This window comes from Balaenoptera physalus (genome assembly GCF_965194825.1).
Source record: "Balaenoptera physalus genome assembly, chromosome: 4".
Lineage (NCBI taxonomy): Eukaryota > Metazoa > Chordata > Mammalia > Artiodactyla > Balaenopteridae > Balaenoptera > Balaenoptera physalus.
In genome coordinates, this window is record NC_138891.1 from 103,776,870 (window position 1) to 103,796,889 (window position 20,020).

At 37.4% G+C, this 20,020-nt stretch overlaps 1 protein-coding gene across 1 annotated transcript in view; it reads left to right on the forward strand.

The window, feature by feature from the left end:
* PROS1 (protein S) overlaps window positions 1-20,020 on the forward strand; it is a 61,637-nt gene that overhangs the window by 3,168 nt on the left and 38,449 nt on the right. The window contains exon 2 of the mRNA XM_082460437.1: window positions 19,046-19,203. Coding sequence (XP_082316563.1) covers window positions 19,046-19,203 — 158 coding nt within the window. The remainder of the gene's footprint in view (window positions 1-19,045; window positions 19,204-20,020) is intronic.

A 20,020-nucleotide genomic window follows, 5' to 3' on the forward strand; every position in this document is an offset into this window, starting at 1 on the left:
CATTACTGACTCATATTTTCCTTCTCTTTTTTGCTTTCCTCTTTCTTCCTCTGACCATTTCTTTTACTGTTTATCTATCTTTGTCTTTGCTTAAATTTCCTTTACTTCAGAGTCCAAAAAGTTGCACTGATGGAGAGATTTTATCAAGCTTAGGTTAGAGTTGGGGTTGGTGCTGGAAGAGTTAGAGACAATATCTGGTGTACTCCATCATCATCATCAACAACAACAACAACACCCTGTGCCGTATTCTCTTGCCATTAATCCTATCTAGGATATACGGTCATGCTTCTCATAATAGACCTTTTCTGTCCACCAAGTTCAATAACCTCTTTAATAGCTAAATGATCTATATGCATATTTAAACTTTCAAAATACTGTGAGAAAAAATATGAGAAGCCTGATAATACATATATTAATTAATCTTTAGCTACAAGCAACAGTAAAGACTCTTGCTAACTAAAGCAGAAAGAAAGAAAGAAAGAAAGAAAGAAAGAAAGAAAGAAAGAAAGAAAGAAAGAAAGAAAGAAAGAAAGAAAGAAAAAGGAAGGGAGAAAGAAAAATAGAGAGAAAAAAAAAAGCTGAGTGGATTTATTGGAAGACCTACTTAATGGCATGTTGAATAACCAGGCCTAGGGAAGCCAGGGACTTGGGCATTTAGGTGATCTATATAGTGGGCACTCATGTGCTCACTATGTGAGGAGCTGCCATCAGATGACTTAGTTCTAACTGCCTTGTAGTTCTGTGTATACCTGTTCATGATTGAATTTCTTAGAAAAGAGAGCCTGATTATTTTGGCTTAGCTTGTTTCTGGAGTCCTGTGGTTGACAGCTCAGTAGAATCAGGTAGAGTGCCAGAAGGACAGCTCCCACAAAGGAATGGATCCTGGGAAGGAAGCAGAAACAAGAGAAGTCTACACATTCCAGTTATTGGCTGTACAACATACACACATGCCCTTCTTCCCATGAACACCATTTGAAAAACATTTCAAATATAATGCAGATATTTCTAATATAATGCAAATAACTAATGTACAGCAGAAAGGACCTCCTCTTCAAGAGATTCCAGTCACCACACTCAGAGAGGAAAGCTCAAGGCTACCATTTCCTAGTTTAGTATCATCAGGTGATGATGTCCTTGCCTCCTCTAGTTCTGTCACAATTCTGTGGCAATGTGCTGTGCTTTACGGATGAAATGATACATCGTAGTATACCAACACATCCTATATTCCAGAAAATAATTTTAAAAAGACAAGCAAGGGAATACAGGTACTGGCTTTAGGGCTTGCCTGTCTCTCTTGGTTTTAAGCTAGAGCTGGTATTTATGACTTCTTCCTTCACTACCCAATTCATATGTCTCCTGCTTTTAGGCAGTTCCTTATGTTTGATGTTTTTGTCTACTCAATGAGATGTACCACACACTTATTCAGGAAGAACCTGAGCCCTGTTGTTCCCACCTATGGATAATTGTATCCATCTCTTCTTTACAATTTCTCTTGTGTATAGTAGTCATCCTGGAGAGGCAACACTTCTAACCCTGACTTGTATGTGGCAACTACACTATTTTGCCTTGATTATTGTCATTCCAGCATAATTCTCTCTTTTTTTCCAACAGGAGTAAAGAACTTGAAATAGCTACATAGCAGTCTCAGCTTCTAATTCAGTGGAAAATATGTTAGGTTTCCTAGTGAATGCGTTCCTTCTTGGTTTCCCAATTTCTAGATGAACAGAACCTACTTGTAAAGAAAGAAACCAAAAAATTGGAGAACAGGTCAGTCAATTACAGTAAGTCCCCTACACACGAACCAGTTCTGTTCTGAGAGCGAGTTCGTAAGTCCAATTTGTTCGCAGGTCCAACAAAGTTGGCCTAAGTATCCAAGTAACACAATCGTACTGTACTGTAATAGGTTTATAGTACTTTTCACACAAATAGTACATAAAAAACAAACACAAAATATAAACATTTTTAATCTTACAGTACAGTACCTTGTAAAGTACAGTAGTACAGTACATCAGCTGGCATACAGGGGCTGGCATCAAGTGAACAGGCAAGAAGAGTTACTAACTGGAGGAGGGAGAGGAGGTGGAAGATGGTAGAGCTGAAGGATCGTCAGCAATAGGAGACGGAGGGCAAGCTGCAATTTCACTCACACCTGACACTGATGGCACAGGTTCTGGTTCCTTGCTGGATTCAATTCTGTCTACCCTCTTGAAAAAATGATCCAGCAATGTCTGGGGAGCAGCTCTTTTTTTCTTGTCATAGATGACACGGTAGCACTGGATTGCTTTCTGAATGGTTGCTGCAACCTTCGTGTACAGTTCTACGTTTGGTTCCTGTGCCTCAAAAACTAACAGTGCCTCCTCAAATAAAGAAAATCCCCTTGCCATTTCCTGCATCATGAACCTCTTCTTAGGTGTACCAGCTACATCACAGCTGCTTTTACTCTTGCTTCTGGACATCCTGGATTTGAAATAAAGTTACTGTACTACTGTACTCTATACAGTAAAGTACACAAAAGCACAACCACTTGTAGAGGATGCATGCACGTGACAGTGTACACCAGACACCTAAACTAACTTATGTGATTGGACACTCGAATGCATGTTTGCATCTTTGAAAGCTCGCAACTTGAAGGTTTGTATGTAGGGGACTGACTGTAGTTTCTTAGGGCTGCCATAACAAAGTACCACAACCTGGGTGGCTTAAACAACGGAATTTATTGTCTCACAGTTCTGGAGACTAGAAGTCTGGGATCAAGGTGTCAGCAGAAATGGTTCCTTCTGAGGGCTGCTCCATGCCTCTGTCCTAGGTTCTAGTAGCCTCAGACATTCCTTGGCTTGTAGATGGCATTCTCCCTGTGTCTTCACATCATCTTTCCTCTATACATGTCTGTCTCTGTTCCGAATTTCCCCTTTGGATGAGGACATGAGTCGTTGGATTAAGGCCTGCTCTTATTATTTCTTCTTAACTTGATCATCTGCAAAGCTCCTATTTCCAAATAAAGTCATATTCATAGGTACTGGGGGATTAGGACCTCACCATTTTTTTAAAGGACACAATTCAACTCAGTCACTAACCATCAAATCATGACAAGTACTTCTTCCCTTTCTATCTTCACTCCTAACCTGTGTATTTTGGCTTCAGGAAAAAGAGGACCAAATATTAATGATTGCTGGTTCAGTGAATGTACCACTTTTTTTAAAAAACCACATTTTGGAAGATAGTACTGTGTCTCAAAAGGCAATACCTGAGCCCTCAATAATTGATCAGTCCATAATTCCATAAGGCTAGCTCTTTCTAGGTCTTAAGAGTACACAATAAGACCAATGAAAACCATAATAATCATCCCATTGACTTATTTCTTTAATTGTGGAGTTAATTCTAAAGTTGTATGGCTTAGCATAAAGCATTGAACAAGTCTTCCAGTAGTGGTGCTGATGGAAAAATTAAATCCAAATAAAGAATAAATGTCTCTACCTGTGAGTCCAAATTGCTGCTCCTTCATTAAAAAAAGTGCCCTAACTAGTCAGCCATTCATCAGGTAACTGGTTGGCTTTTGTAATCTGTCCGATTTACAACAGCTGAATGAATGGCAATTCTGCTAACAGCAAGAGTCTGGACCGTTCGTGAGGGGAAGTCTGTGTAACTGAGTCTACGTGTAGTCTCCATCCTTGCCACCATGGCTGCCTTTTTATGAATATTGAACACGCACTAAACTGAGTGACACAAAGCAACAGCCTGAAAGCCATATGTACCCACAGAGTTGTGTGTTGGTCCTCATAGCAATTTAAAAATCAGAAAATTTCATCCAAAAATTTGTTTTTATAACTTCTTTTGAAAAACAAAGGAAGATCTGGCAATTCTGGGCCCACATTCCAACACAGCAAGATTCAGCTAGAGCTGGGACTTTCCTGGCGGTCCAGTGGTTAAGACTTCGACTTCCAATGCAGGGGGTGCAGGTTCGATCCCTGGTCAGGGAGCTAAGATCCCATATGCCCTGTGGCCAAAAAAACCCCCAAACATAAAACAGAAGCAATACTGTAACAAACTCAATAAATAGGTCCACATCAAAAAAAATCTTAAAAGAAAAAGATTCAGCTAGAGCTGATTCAGAGCTACCTTCTTTAGACAGATTATATCCTCTCCAGTTTGCCATAATTCCAAGCATTCCTCATTGTTTGTCACCAAATTCTCTTCTCTTGTTTATGGTACCTATCAGACACTTGTTGATTTCTGAGTTTGTGAGCCTTGCACTAGATTACCTTGAGAAGAACCACAACTGACAATCATTAAGTGGGCCATTCTGCCCCCTTTTATAATTAAGAACCTTCCTGGTATGGGGCTATCCACTTGGAACACAAATATTCTCAGCTCTGGGGCAATTCTTGCCCAAACTTCCTTGTTTCTAGGCCTAAGATCTAACTCTTTACAGGTCTCTGAACAACTGGGCAGACCATTTGTAACTATTGAGAAAGTAGCAAAGATTCTGATCTCTGATAATTTCTCATTCTAAGCAAAGTGGACAATGAGAAATAACTGCTTATCTGTCCACCCCTTGTGAAGGTTTTATTTCTCCTGTGCTCTTCAGGATCACGCTTGAGAGAGGCTGGAGTTCATTTCTGGATGTAGCTTTGTAGCAGGTCTACCTCTGGCTCATGTTGGTACATCACACTGAGGCATCTTTTCCTTTTCATTCTTGGTTGTAGGCCTTTCCTCATGAGTCCATAAAGGGAGGTGGAGGGAGGGAAAGAAGTCAGGAGAATGAGAAACTGGCCCAGGCCACTTAGTGGTGCTTTCGGCTCATCCCATTCATACCATTTGAACATTTCACAGTTGAACTGCTGTCATAACTAAATTTATGGCTAGATGAAAAACATAGCATCTAGTTCATGATGAGATGTTCAAATCACATTGTCCTGTGATCAGATCTTCACCTCACAAAAGTCCAAAAGGACACCAGGAATAGTTTCTCAAAGGGAAAATAATTGCTGAAACAAATGTGACTTGCTCCCAACTCAAAGGGATCACTCCTGAAATTCTTCTTCCGGGACTTGCTAGGGTGTCTCAAGAGTACCCTGCCGTCCTATGGACCATTTAAGCCCAGTTAGATCTGATGAGTCACTGGCTCGGCTACATGACAGACTGCTTGAAATGAACTTTGAACTAGCTAGAGAGCATTCTCTTATTTTGGTTTCCACCCACACTTGGCAGCTTCTGGACTCATAGTAAAAAGCTCAGAGTAGAACATCTAAAAGTGGAATATGCCTCAAAAATAAGAGGTCCATCAAAATCTATTCTTCCATCTTAGTGATGGACAGCCAGGTATATAACAACTTGTTTCTCACTTGAGCAGGAATATTCCGACATGACCAGATTTTTGCTGAAAATAGTTCAGTGCTCTTAGGCCTGGGGAAGGAATCAGAAGGAATCACAGTTTGAAGATTGAGTCTGATTGGGCCTATAGTTTCAGGACAGAATTCCCTTTATCAACTGAGCCTCATAATCCTCAATTCTGAACAGCATACCTTAGATCTTAGGTGTTTTGATCTTAGATCTTAGGCATCTAATAATGAATAAAGTTTTGAGAGTCTTTTTCTTTAGTGCAGTTACCTGGTGCATTTATTTTGCTTTGGAGAAAATTAGGAGAAAAGTTTACAGATGCTTCCTCAAGGGCGTCTTTCTTCTCCTTCATTCAAGAGGTTCTGTATTCATCCACTGATTCGACTGGTAATTAAGGCGAGGTGGTGATTTCTTTGTATTGTGACTATACGGCCTCTATTTGCTAACCCAGAGAGTTTGGGGTGAAAAACTCAGTGAAGAATTTTGTGGGTTGTCTTTCCGTCTAATTTTGGGAGAGCTTTGCCTGTTAATCCTTTCTCCAAGATTTGATCACTGACTTTGATTCAGGTCAGTACAGGCTGCTACCTAAGCTCAGCCATGCAGGTTCCTCCAGTCCCACCTGAGATCCGGGAGCCCATTTTCATTGCAGCCCCTCCCAGCAAGATTTCCTACCTAGGGAGAACAGCCAGTACAATGCTTTTTTAAAATTCCAGTGATTTCCTCAATAATCTATGATAGTCATGAAAATGTATTCTTTTCTTCTGTTAGGGCGTGGGGTGGATAAGTGAGGAGGTGAACAGGTAGGAGCCACATGAACAATTCAAGCCAGAACATCTGACTCCTATTCCTTCGTTGATATTATGTCAAGGAATGTCTGGCATTTCAGCGTTGTTCAGTGTGTGCCAAGATTTTGTCTGCGATAGCATTAGATAACCAAACCAGCTGTTAGCACTGAAGCTGGGGCTCTAGCTAGCACATGGAACAAAATTAACAATATTAATACATTCAGCCTAATTCAAAATTATATATGCCTTGAGTATTAGTTTTCTATTGTTGCGTAACAAGTTACCACAAACTTAGCATCTTAAAACAACACAATTTATTATCTCATAGGTTCATAGGTCAGAAGTCCAGGCACAAGTTCAGGGAGCTGCTCCAGGTTCTCACATGGATAAAATCAAGGGGTCCACCAGAGCCGAGATCTCATTTGAAGCTTGGAATCTTCTTCCAAACTCACGGATTATTGGCAGAATTCTGTTTCTGGCAGCTGTAGGTCTCAGGCCCTCAGCTGCTGAAGGCATCCACCATTCCCACCATGTGATGGTGGTTTGCTTCTAAAAAATCAGTAGGAGGCATCTGCGGCTGCTTTTTGTCTCTACTATTTCTGAAGTCTGAACCTGGTGTACAAGGCTCATGATCTGGAGGCTTCCAAATCTTTTCCTCCAAATGAGCTTTCCCTGCCCCTCTTCTGAAAACTGGTCCTTCTCTGTCCTCTCTCCCTTGTGGTCTTTTCACATGCCAGTCCTCCTTTTTGAAAGACTCTTTCTCTTTATTGCCCTCCCCAACCATACCAGGTGATCTGTCCTTAGCCTTCTCAGACTTTAGAATACTTTATAAGATCTTGTTCCTTTTTTTTTTTTGGATCATGGATTGATGTGTGATAAAGGTTTCTAAGGTCTTTATTTCCCCATTTATATTATAGGGTAATTTAGAAAATTGATATTTTCTTGGTGCTATTCTCTAATATTTAAATATATTTAGGGCTTTTTTTTCCTTCTTTTGCTTTATTGTTTATTTTATTCAAGGAATAAGCTGAAGTACTCTGTCTTATCTATGTGTTTTATGCTTTCACTAGAACTCTCTTATTTTTAGAATTAATGAAAGAGCAAATTAGCACATTATTGAATATAGGCATTAGTTTAAATTTTCCATAATCTTATGTTAATTAGGGTAAGATATGCTATGGTGTGATAACACTTTAATCCACAAATCTTCAAATTAGTCTCCAAATCACCGAATCCCAGTGACTTAGTAAAATAAGAGTTTATTTTTTAGTCGTGTAAAGTTCAATGTGGTTTGTGTAAATCTCTTACATCTCTAGTTGTACCATCTGGAACACATGGCATCCAATGTCCCCACAAGAAAGGAAAGCAATGGAGGAGGCATATTTGTTCTTTTTTTTTTTTTTTTAAATGTCTTTATTGGAGTATAATTGCTTTACAATGGTGTGTTAGTTTCTGCTTTGTAACAAAGTGAATCAGCTATACATATACATATATCCCCATATCTCCTCCCTCTTGCATCTCCCTCCCACCCTCCCTATCCCACCCCTCTAGGTGGTCACAAAGCACTGAGCTGATCTCCCTGTGCTATGTGGCTGCTTCCCACTAGCTATCTATTTTACATTTGGTAGTGTATATATGTCCATGCCACTCTCTCACTTCGTCCCAGCTTACCCTTCCCCCCTCCCAGTGTCCCCAAGTCCATGTCTGCGTCTTTATTCCTGTCCTGCCCCTAGGTTCTTGAGAACCATTTTTTTTTTTTTTTTAAGATTCCATATATATGTGTTAGCATACAGTATTTGTTTTTCTCCTTCTGGCTTACTTCACTCTGTATGACATACTCTAGGTCCATCCACCTCAGTACAAGTAACTCAGTTTCATACTTGGTCTTAACCGTCTTAGTGTGGAAGTAACAAAACTCACATCTGCTTCCAATGCAAGGAAGCACATGGAAGATTTGGTCAGCATTGTCTCTGTTACAAACATTTTTCCTCCAAGGTTAAGATTACTGTTTCTTCCTCTAAGAGAAGCACAAATACTTGTTGCCCATTTAAACCTTTGGTGATGTATATTACACAGGGTAAGGTTGCTTTAACTATCTGAATAAAATTTGTGATAGAGAGAGAGCATAATTAACACGCCTATGAACAGACCAGCTGATGACTTAGTATAATGACATTAAGTTGGCTATTAATGTGGCAGCTTGAAAAAAATATTGTAGCAGTTGATATTGAAATTATTCCTATGGTGAGAACTGTTATTATTTTAGAAATTGCCTTGAAAATGGCTTTAGATTTAGAAAGTAAAGTCCCCAAAACATGGTCTATAGCTTTACTATTCACGTGTAGTCCATAGACCAGCAGCAGCATTACCTGGGAGTTTATTAGGAATGAAGTGTCTCTGACCCCACTTCAGACCTGCTGACTCAGAGTACGCATTTTAACAAGACCCTCAGGTAATCCCTACACTTAGAGTTTGAATCATTCTGGTCTATAAGGCCATAACAGAGAAGATAGATAGATGATTCTGCATAAGAAGTGAACAGAAATTTGCAGGGGGTGGCAGTAGACAGTGGCCAGGGAAAGAGAAAGGGAGAGGATGTCAGAGAAGGGAGAAAAGAAGCTGAGCCCCATGGCAGGAGAATGCAGCTGTAGGGAAGGTCTATCAGTAAAAAATTATTAGATGTGAGGGTAACAGAGAACCTTTAGGAACTGGGGTTTCTAAGGCTAGCTTTAAAGTGCAAACGTTGCTTTAATTTTTTAAAGTTGCAGTTTTGTTTTTTCTAAACGTAATAAATTGTTATTAGGTCTAGTATGGGGTAAACCCCTTCATTTATATTACATTGTTCCAAATATAGAAATTGAAATCTCCAGGCTTGAGGGAAAATAAAATAAGGATAATTTATCCACATAGATTCTGAGTCTTTTCTAGGGAGGAGTGGTAATAGGAACCAGCTCTTACTGGTTCTAGGCCATTAGCATAATTCTTCTTAGTCATCTGGTCCATTTTTTGGAATGGACTTTAAAAGGACACATTCAAGAACACTGGCTTTTAAATCTCCATAAAAATGGTAAAATTGTAACTTCCTGCAATTATATGATATTTTCCATCTTTCAAAATAGCATATTTGGCATTTTCTCATTGAGTTTCAAAGCTATTCCGTGATGTACCTTCCCGACTTCAGGAAAATGTTACGTTTTCTCTGCCTCTGTTTAAAGTTATTACCCACTCTTTCTCTTCCTATTCTCATTTGATCTTCTTGAAGAAATAGTTTATTCTGGAGGTCTCCCCTCTTCTCACCCTCCCACTGTATTGGGGACTGAGAATGTTAATGATGATCCTATTGTTAAACCAACTGTATACATTTTAGCTCTCATCCTAAATAATAGTAATTATTATTAATAATTTCTTTGCAACATTTGACACTGTTGAAACTTATCCTTTTGAAATTGACCTCCTTTTATGTCTATAAGCATTATCTTCAAATTTTCTTTCTCTCTCTGCATATGTATGTTACTAATTCTATTTCTGTCGTTTTGATGATCTCTCCTTTTCCGTAAATGTTAGAGTTTCCTGGGGTTCCATTTTGACCTTCTGTCCTTATTGGACATCATTCCTCAACTTAAACTACCAGCTATATCCTACTATCTCCTTACATTTTTAAACCATTCAAGTAATCCACGCTTAATGTAATGTGCTAAAAAAATGCATCTGTAGTTTCACTAGCAAGAGACCTATGTAACATTTTGCTTTATATTCTTCTAAGCCCCTTTGTCTGTATATATACGTTCTTAGAAATTAAAATATATAAGCGAAAGAATGGAATTTTGCTCTACATATTATTTTGTAACTTGGTATTTCATCTAAAAATGATAATTGTTTTTATATCAATAAATTAAAATCTGTCACACTTTAAAGTAGATTTATAATTTTCCTTTATATATGTTCATCATAATATATTTACTAAAATCATATTTTTGGTCATTTAAATTATTTCCAATGTTTTGCTTGTATCAACAATATTGTGATGAACATATTCATGTATATTTTTTTACATATGTCCATGTTCATTTCCTCAGTTTAATGTCCTAGCAATGGAATTGTTAGCTGAATATCTAAAGAGTGCGCCTATTTTTTTTTTTTAACTGGTGGAAAATCTTACTCTCAAATGTAATGAAAAATTCTAAAAATATCTACCCAGGGGAAAAACACAATAGCAATAACAAAATACAGGAAACATCCAAAGGGAAAAATCATTTTGGCCTGTGGTAGACAGCCTCCAAGGTGGCCCCCAATTACTGTTTTTTTAAAAAAAATTGTATTGAAGTACAGTTGATTTACAACGTTGTTTTAGTTTCTGGTTTACAGCAAAGTGATTCAGCTATACATACATATATATACATTTTCTCCCATATTCTTTTCCATTTTGGTTTATTACAGGATATTGAATACAGTTCCCTGTGCTATACAGTAGGACCTCGTTTTTTAGCCATCCTATATATAACAGTTTAAGAGTGCGCCTATTTTGCAGGTTTTAGACACATATTGTTAGATTTCCCTTGGAAATCTGATTTTAAAAGTAGATTTTAAGTGTCTAATTCCTCTCATCTTTGCCAACATTGGATATTAACTTTTAAAATCTTTGTCAGTGTGATAGGAATGAAAAAGGGCTGACTTTTTGGGGGGGTGGGGAGTAGTCCATTCTGTTTTTCAGTTCATCCATTAATGTTTTTATTTTGAAATCATATTTTAGTTCTCTACTTCTTTTTCATAGCATACTTTTGTTTTATGGATGACAGGTTCTCTCAATTTATTTAGGATATTAGTTATAGATTTTTTAAAGTTATCTTCTGTGTCTTCAATTATCTCTATTTCCTTTGGAGTCTGTATGTTCCTCTTGACCTTCTCTTTCATGTTATTAATTTTATGCAAATATCTAGTGATTTTTAGCTGTTATTTCATATTTTTTGAAGACAGTCCTAAGTTGATTAGATTGACTAGGTAGCTGGCTTAGGGTTCTACTGTGGTTGTTGAGGTCTGTTTTTCTAACAGGACATTGCTTTTGGGAAACTTGTTATCAGTCCTAGGTAACTGGGCAGGCTTCTCTTTAGGAGACTTTGTGGGAATTGGTCGAGGGCAATTGTCAAGGTAAGGAGGACACGACTCTTTGAAAATAACTCTTTCTAGTTGTGCTACTAACTTTCTCCCACATGGTATGCACCTTTCCTTATTACTTGTTTTATTTTCCTTCTTTTCCTCGACCCCTTATCCCAATCATTTTCTCTCCTTTCCTAAGTTATCATTTTACTCCATTGTTATTTAGACTGTGTCTTATGGCCTTTTAGAAAGTCAACAGGGAGTTCTGAAAGGCTGGTAGAAATTATATTGAATTATAAACACCTACTCAATGCTTTACCAATATTCCAAATAATCTCATTTCCACATCAGCACTTAAAAAATAGTAATATCTTAAGAGTCAAAAGGGAAGCCATTAAGATCTAGAGTCTTTCTAAGCCTCTAAGTGCGCTTCAGACTTGCTTATTGGGGAGATCTGGGAGATGTTGCAGGAAGTGGGGTATTGCAGAATTAGGCCAGCTCTCTTATTGTTGCCTTTTGCTTTTCCAAACGTAAATACAGACACAGGCCTGTGAACTAATTATATTAATTGATGCCACCCTAACAAAATAGGTCAAATAGAACAAAAACAAGACGTTTACTGTGCTGTAACCTCTTGCTACGTGACATCGAATCAGTGGTGTTTTGGTGTCCTAATGTGTAGGAGATAAAAAAGACAAAGCAAGCTGACTACATGAATATCTTGCTGCACATTCTAAAAAGAGACCTCCCATTGTAGCCTCAGAAAGTGTAGCCAGTGTGCAGTGTAGTGGTCTAGAGAAGAAAAGACAGGGCTCTAGAAATTTCCTCTTCAGACCTTGCCAAAATCTGAACTCTAAGTTCCTTCAAAAGAAGTACCTTAATTTATCACTTACCAAGAACAAACACATGACATAACAGAAATGGACAATGTAGTTTTTTTCTGGGTAATAAGCTGCCCGTTCTGTCTTTTGGGTAGACGTATTTGTTGTTTTGGAAGGAATAACTGTTGAATAAAATGTACTGCTTTCTCTGTCTATGGCTAAAGCAAAGGTTTAATCTTGGGGAGAATTGGTTAGAGTGTTTGATTTACTCTTTTTTTTTCCCTAGACTAGGGGCTGTAAATTAGTTACAATTAAATCTTCAAGTAAGGAGAGGTCCGTTTCATTTCTGTTGTGGCTGAACAGTTCAAGCATTGTTTCCCTACCCATTCATTGATCTGTTCCAGAATGGGGGTCAATGGTCACATTTTTTTAATGACACTGGCTTTCCTACTTCTAAATAAATGCCAACCCTCATCCTTTCTAATCCAAATGTTATAGAACTCACCTTTATATGTGCAACATATAATTCACAGATTACATCCTCTTTTGGTTTCCCACATTTAAATCTATCCAGACCTACCTCTTATGATATTTGATTCTCTTAAATTATTTCTCATCAGCCTATTTATTGCTAGTCCTCTTGAAGGACAGAGGCATGGTTCACCATTACAGAATACTTTTTCTAAAGTTTTTCTAACCCTTAATATAATAATATGAGAAGAAACAGTTGCTCAGCGGCATAGTCCTCAATACTAAACAAAATGTGAAATGTAGAGAAGCGTTAGGTAGTATATTAGTTCTCTTTTAAAAAAATAAACTTTACTTTAAAAAAATTGAAGTATAACATACATACAGACATAGCATTTATTTCTGAAGGTTAACACAAGCTTTTCTTAAAGTTGGTAATATGTAGGCTGATGAATGCCTAATTAAAAATCTATTTTGATTTTTTCTTAGTCCTTGCAAACTTCACATTTTTTAATATCCCTCCTCAATTATAAATCTTCTGTGGTATAAATCTTTATGATAAAAATGAAAGATTTTATACTTAATTAATATGTGATTATTTAAAATAAAATTGTAAAATAAAATTTCCCATCATTATTAACTAATGGTTTTCCTATATCATGCAATTCTATTTTTATCAGTCTTTTTGTAAGCAAAACATGCCATTTCAACAGTTGAGACACAGGAGGCACAATTATATCTCAAAGTATTATCTAACTGTTCTATTTGTACATTGAATGCCATTTTCCCTGACCCCGTCCCACAGTGAAGAAGAAACAAAGATTCAAACACTCTGCCAAACCAAATGCTAGCCTAAAATTCCCTTCTCAGACACATTCTTTTAGGGACAGTTTTTCATTCTTGGGATGCCAAATAACAAGGGCCAAAAGAGAGACAGAAAGCAGAATTTAAAAAGAGAAGTGCTCTTGGAGGGAGGAATGTGAGAACCATCTTTGCAAAGACGAGAGCAGAATGGAAGAGATTCAGAGGATGAACTATCCTAAAGCTTAGAACTCCTCCTCTTAGACCCACATCTGACTGATCAGTTTTGGACAACCTGCAGCTCTGTGGTCCTGACGCCTCTGAACAGAGGGTGGCAAGCTTGGACAACTAAGTGGGAAAGGGGCTTTTAACATTTTTCATTAATCCTTGACCAAGGTCAAACTGAATTGAACTGTGAGGGAATTTTCCTGTGAGTAGAGGCAATGCTAATCCCACTATCCTTATTACAGATGCTTAAGTGAAGTACCAACAACAATAAATTACTTTCTGTTATACAGTCAAATTTATGTTGAAAAAAAAATTGGTCCCCACAGAAAATATTGAAGGGAACATATGAAGGCTGTGAAGACAATTTCAAAAAAGAATTCTAGTTAATGTTTTCATAATGGTTTATGTTATTGACATAATTGTTCAACTTCTATGGTCACTGTTCAGATTAAGTTAAAAAAATCAAGCAGATTCAGTCATATTTCTTATCTTGAAAGACTCATAACTAAACATTATAACCTAAAAATTTGAATCTGAATGTAACACTTTTCAAGCACATAGTTGTGTTTTCACAAGGACTTTCTTGAAAAACTTCTTGATCTAAAGAAGTGAAACAAATAATCAGAGACAATGTGGTAATGCAGAAAGAGAATGGGTTTTGGAGGCAGGCTTGATTGACTGTTCTCAGCTGTGTGAACTTGGTAAGATTAAACTCAACTTCTCTGAGTTTCAGTTAGTTCATGTGTATAACAGTTGTGATAGGATTAATAGGAGATAATGCAAAAAGAGCATTTATATGCTTATGGTGCCATAGTTATTATTATGATAAATAATGGAACTTTTTAGACATTCCTGCGTGCCAGCAGGGTAGATATTTTTGGTCAGATAGACTTTGAGCCAGCCGACAAAAACACTTTGGAACATATATTTGTCTCATCCTACAGTTCTGTAGTTCTTAGTTTGGATCTGTGATATCATGTTTGTATCTTTTTGACAAGGAATAGTAGACTCCTTTGAAAGCACACTCTGTTAGATGGATGGATCTTTTTTATAAAGGACAGTAAATGTCTTATTTAAGATACCAAACATGTCCACTACACAACCACATAATTTATTTTTTTAAATCAAGTACATTGTGGGCATTTAAGTGGCAGAATACATAGCAGAAAGAGCATTGGACTAGGAGGATGGGTACATTTAAATTCCTGTCCCAATAGCACAACTTTGTAGCTCTATGACCTTGAAAAAACCATGTAAGCTCTTTTATCTCCAATTTCTTCAGTAGGAAGATGGGGATGATAATTCTGTCCTGTAATATATTTCATTATTTATGTGAGGATCAAATGAAATCATTAATATACACTTTGAAAATTTTTAAGTATCATGCCAATTGGAAGTATTATTGAGGTGAACCCAGATGAACTAAAACATAAACTTTCAAATTTAGGCAAAATTTATTTAGGCAAAATTATTTTTTAAATTATTAGCTTCATTATCCTTTAGGTCAGAGGTGTAACAATTTTCATTTTTAATATTCCTCTTATCATCTGAGACAGTGAAACTTCTCCCTCTTTTTTGAAAAACAGCAGCAAATAGTAATGGATGGTTGCAGGTCTGAGCATTGGGATGCCTGTGATCTAAGTTGTACTTTTGCTATTTATTAGCTTTATAACTTAGAGCAAATATCTTGTATGCTTCTGATTTTCATCATCTCTGAAATAATGGAGGTTACTTTGTTTCCTTCTAGTTTTATAAATGTATGTGAGCATTCCTTTAAACCACACCTTGGTTCTCCCTGGACAATTGAGAACTTCCCCAAACATGAATATAGGATGTGTTATTACAGCTGGTCTGTGCCCTGCAGTGGGGGCCCTTATAGGGAAAGAGGTATTCCTAAATATCAGTGTTAACCTCTGCATTCCAAAACTTAATATTCTGTAAGGAAGAAATGCCAAGGAGTGATGTTTATGTTTTGTTTTCCAACTGCATTTGACCTTGATTGTATTATTATTGTATGAAAACATTTATCTTTAATACAAAGTGTTATTCTTTTTTCAGAAAGACTCACATATTTGCTTTGAAGTTCAGAAGGGCCAAGTTTTTGCTATATTTATTATCAAGTAGCATGCTTAAAACTATTTCAAATAAATGAGATAATTGCACTGTCAGACCCTTTCATTGTTGATTGGGCTGCCATTTATCAGTTAGCAATACACTTGGCGGGTGGCATGCTCACAGAATAACATCTTTTAGATGCACACAGCCTTGATTTGATCTTGAGCAGTGATAAAGATGGTGAGAGATTGGGTTAAAAATATAACTCAAACACTTTTGTTAGTTAATTATCACATTTAAACTTCTGTTTTGGTAAGTGAGAAAACCCATATAAAATTAAAATAGATAAATAAATGTAATTCTCTCTTTTTTTTTAATAAATTTATTTATTTATTTATTTGGCTGTGTTGGGTCTTCATTTCTGTGCGAGGGCTTTCTCTAGTTGCGGCGAGCAGGGGCCACTCTTCATCGCGGTGCGCGGGCCCCTCACTGTCGCGGCCTCTCTTGTTGCGGAGCACAAGCCCCAGACGCGCAGGCTCAGTAGTTGTGGCTCACGGGCCTAGTTGCTCCGCGGCATGTGGGATCTTCCCAGACCATGGCTCGAACCCGTGTCCCCTAGCATTGGCAGGCAGGCTCTCAACCACTGCGCCACCAGGGAAGCCCTGTAATTCTCTTTTGAAAGATGTTCAGTTATTCAGCTAATAATTATGGTGAGTGTTAATTAGTCCTTTTGCTTTTCTTTTTCTTCATTCTATTGTCAACTTTTGATTAATTCTTATTTACAGAGTTATAAGAGAAATAAGAGAAAAATAAATTTAGCTATTTATATTATTTGCTTATCTTCCTAGTCAAAGAACCATTTGTGGTTAAAAATCAGGATTAAAAAAAGTTATTTGTAGATTTTACTTATGATTTAAAATGTTTTCATTAAAAAACAATGTTCTATTCACATTCTAAAATGATAAGACCCAAACTTCATACTCTCCATTCTTTTCTTCAAATATAATTGCAGATTGTAGCTTGAGTGTCTTTTCTCTGTATTTGTCCACATGATGTTTACATATCTACAAGTATGGCTGGTATATATAGGATTATGCTATAGATGTAGCATCTGCAATTTGCACTTTTTAATTTAATAGTATATCTTGGAGATCTTCAGTGCAAAAGTATCTTCCTTCTTTTGAATAGCCACATATTATTCTACTGTACAAATGTATTATATAGTTTATTTTTTCATTCCCTTCTTATTAGGTATTTAGGTCATTTCTAATTTTTTTTTTTTTTTTTTTTTTTTTTGGCTACGTTGGGTCTTTGTTGCTGTGTGCGGGCTTTCTCTAGTTGGGATGAACGGGGTCTACTCTTCGTTGCGGTGCACGGGCTTCTTATCGTGGTGGCTTCTCTTATTGTGGAACGTGGACTCTAGGTGTGTGGGCTTCAGTAGTTGTGGCTCGCGGACTCCAGAGTGCAGGCTCAGTAGTTGTGGTGCACGGGCTTAGTTGCTCCGTGGCATGTGGGATCTTCCTGGACCAGGGCTCGAACCCATGTCCCCTGCATTGGCAGGCGGATTCTTAACCACTGTGCCACCGGGGAAGTCCTCTAATTTTTGGATAACACAAACAATCTTCTTTTTTTTTTTTTCTGGTTGCTTTGGGTCTTCGTTGCTGCACGTGGGCTTTCTCTAGCTGTGGTGAGCGGGGGCTACTCTTCATTGCTGTCCATGGGCTTCTCATTGCAGTGGCTTCTCTCATTGCCGGCGCGCGGGCTTCAGTAGCTGCGGAGCAGGCTCAGTAGTTGTGGTGCACGGGGTTAGTTGCTCTGCGGCATGTGGGATCTTCCCGTACCAGGGATCAAACCCGTGTCCCCTGCATTGGCAGGCGGATTCTTAACCGCTGTGCCACCAGGGAAGTCTCCAAACAATCTTTCAATAAACATCCTATACATACCTTTTTCAGCAACACTTGCATATCTGTAGGACCTACTTAGAAGCAGAATTGTTGAATTGAAGAGTATATGTATTTTTAATTTTCAGATACTACCAAATTACCTTCAAATAATACCTATCAGTTTATATTCCTACCACCATTGTACAAGAATACTTGTTTCCTCTTACACTCACCATACTTGATATTATCTGTCTTTTAAATTTTTGCAAACCTATTAGGCAAAAATCCAATTGTTTTTAAAAATTTGTGTTAAACATCTTTTCACATGTTTATTGGCTACTTTAATTTTTCTCTGTAGTGATGTGTAAATGGTATCGCTTTGTTTATATTTTATTTATATTATTTATTTTGTTTTTAACCTTGCACACATTCCTGTATTGGTTGGCATATTGTTGTATTATTTTTTCTTTAATTTGCAAAAGTTGTTTATAAATTCTGGATGTAATTTTTTCTGTTATATATGATGGAAATATTTTCCTGCAATCTGTTGCTTGATGTTGAACTTTGTTATTTTTATCGTCATTTGTCAACTGCTTAAAATTTTTTATATACTCAAAGTTACTGATTTTTTCTCTTCTGTATTTTGTGCTTTGCATAAGGTCTTCCTTTTGCCATGGAATTTTATTTTCTTGTTTGTATAAATAACCAGGTGTTTTAGCCTATCAAGTATCTTTCAAATAGCTGATTGGACTGTACTGCATTTCTCTTTCTCCACAGAGATCACACAAGTTTTCCATTAAAACTGAGAAAGTTTGTTACTCTAGCTTTAAAGATGCTGTGGCTATGACTTTATAGTCATTTCAGCATGATGCTTTTACCAATGTAATCATAACGAGGTAAACATGAAATTATTGTTTGGTATGTTTGACCTCAAGCATAAGCTTGAATAATTTGTGTAGATCATTAGACAAGCGCTGTAGCTACACACCAAACTGCTCTTTGAGTTGTTAACCAAAGTGCTTATGTATCCACGTGTTTTCCTCAGTTCAACCCTACTGAGGCAGGCATAACTTTAATTTTTATTTATTTAATACATTTATTTATTTATTTATTTATGGCTGCACTGGGTCTTCGCTGCTGCACGCGGGCTTTTTCTAGTTGCGGCGAGCGGGGGCCACTCTTCGTTTTGGTGTGGGAGCTTCTCATTGTAGTGGCTTCTCTTGATGAGGAACACAGGCTTTAGGAGCGTGGGCTTCAGCAGTTGCAGCACGCGGGCTCTGTAGTTATGGCTTGTGGGCTCTAGAGCGCAGGCTCAGTAGTTGTGGCACATGTGCTTAGTTACTCTGTGGCATGTGGGATCTTCCCAGACCAGGGCTCGAACCCATATCCCCTGCATTGGCAGGCGGATTCTTAACCACTGTGCCACCAGGGAAGTCCTAAGGCAGGCATAACTTTAAATGGCATACAATTTACCGGCAGAAAATGATTTATATAATATATCATTGCTTAATATAATATTTTAGGTGGAGAAATGAAAGATTTGTTCATGTAAACTTTTTTTTTTTTTCTTCAGTTTTGTCAAAGCAACATGCTTCACAAGTCCTGGTTAGGAAAAGCCGTGCAAATTCTTTGATTGAAGAAACAAAAAAGGGTAATCTTGAAAGAGAATGCATTGAAGAACTGTGCAATAAAGAAGAAGCCAGGGAGGTCTTTGAAAATGACCCTGAAACGGTAAGAATTCATGAAAAGTGGTAAGTTAACATACCTCGACATACAGTTACAGATGGAATGTTTGCAGCTTGAGTCTGTGTTCCCTTGTGTTTCTTTTTAAAGTTAATGATTGTGTATATCACCTTCCGCATGTACCCACTGAAGCGTTTCAGGAGGAATTACCTTCAAAGGAAAGTGGGCTTGTTAGGGAGACACTATTTGCCAAAACCAATGTACTCTGACCAAACTATAATTCAACTATACCTAATTATCACAAATAGTATGAACCTCATGGTTTGTAACTACTTTCTCCCAACCAGGATTTTGTAGTGTTGGGCGAGGGGAAGGCACCTCAAGTGTGTGTGTGTGTGCGTGCACGTGTGTGTGTGTGTGTGTGTGTGACTACATTGTTATCACTGTGCTTCATTAATTCTCTCCATTGGCATTTTTAACCAAGCTTTAGAAAACAGAGCCTCTAATTCAGAGCTCAGTACATAATAGGTACTCAGTAAATGCTTAATAAAGGATTCATTACAGTACTATGTTCCCTGAGAATAATTTTAATTTATTCCATAAACTCTTGGGAAGTTTCCTCAGCCCACTGTAAATCATCAATAATCCCTGCGGTTGGAATTTATACCTTTAGTGTATAAATTTTTCCAGTTTAGTCTAGAATAAAATAATCACAAAGACCCCTAAATGTCATACAGAAATATGGGACCCCTAGATCTGATCTTTAGTCCTCTAATTTTCCTAGAGAAGGGGGTTCTTTAACATGTTCTGTGGGTAGCAGGAATATAAATAGTGCCTCTACGAATTGGGGTGAAGAATTCAAGTT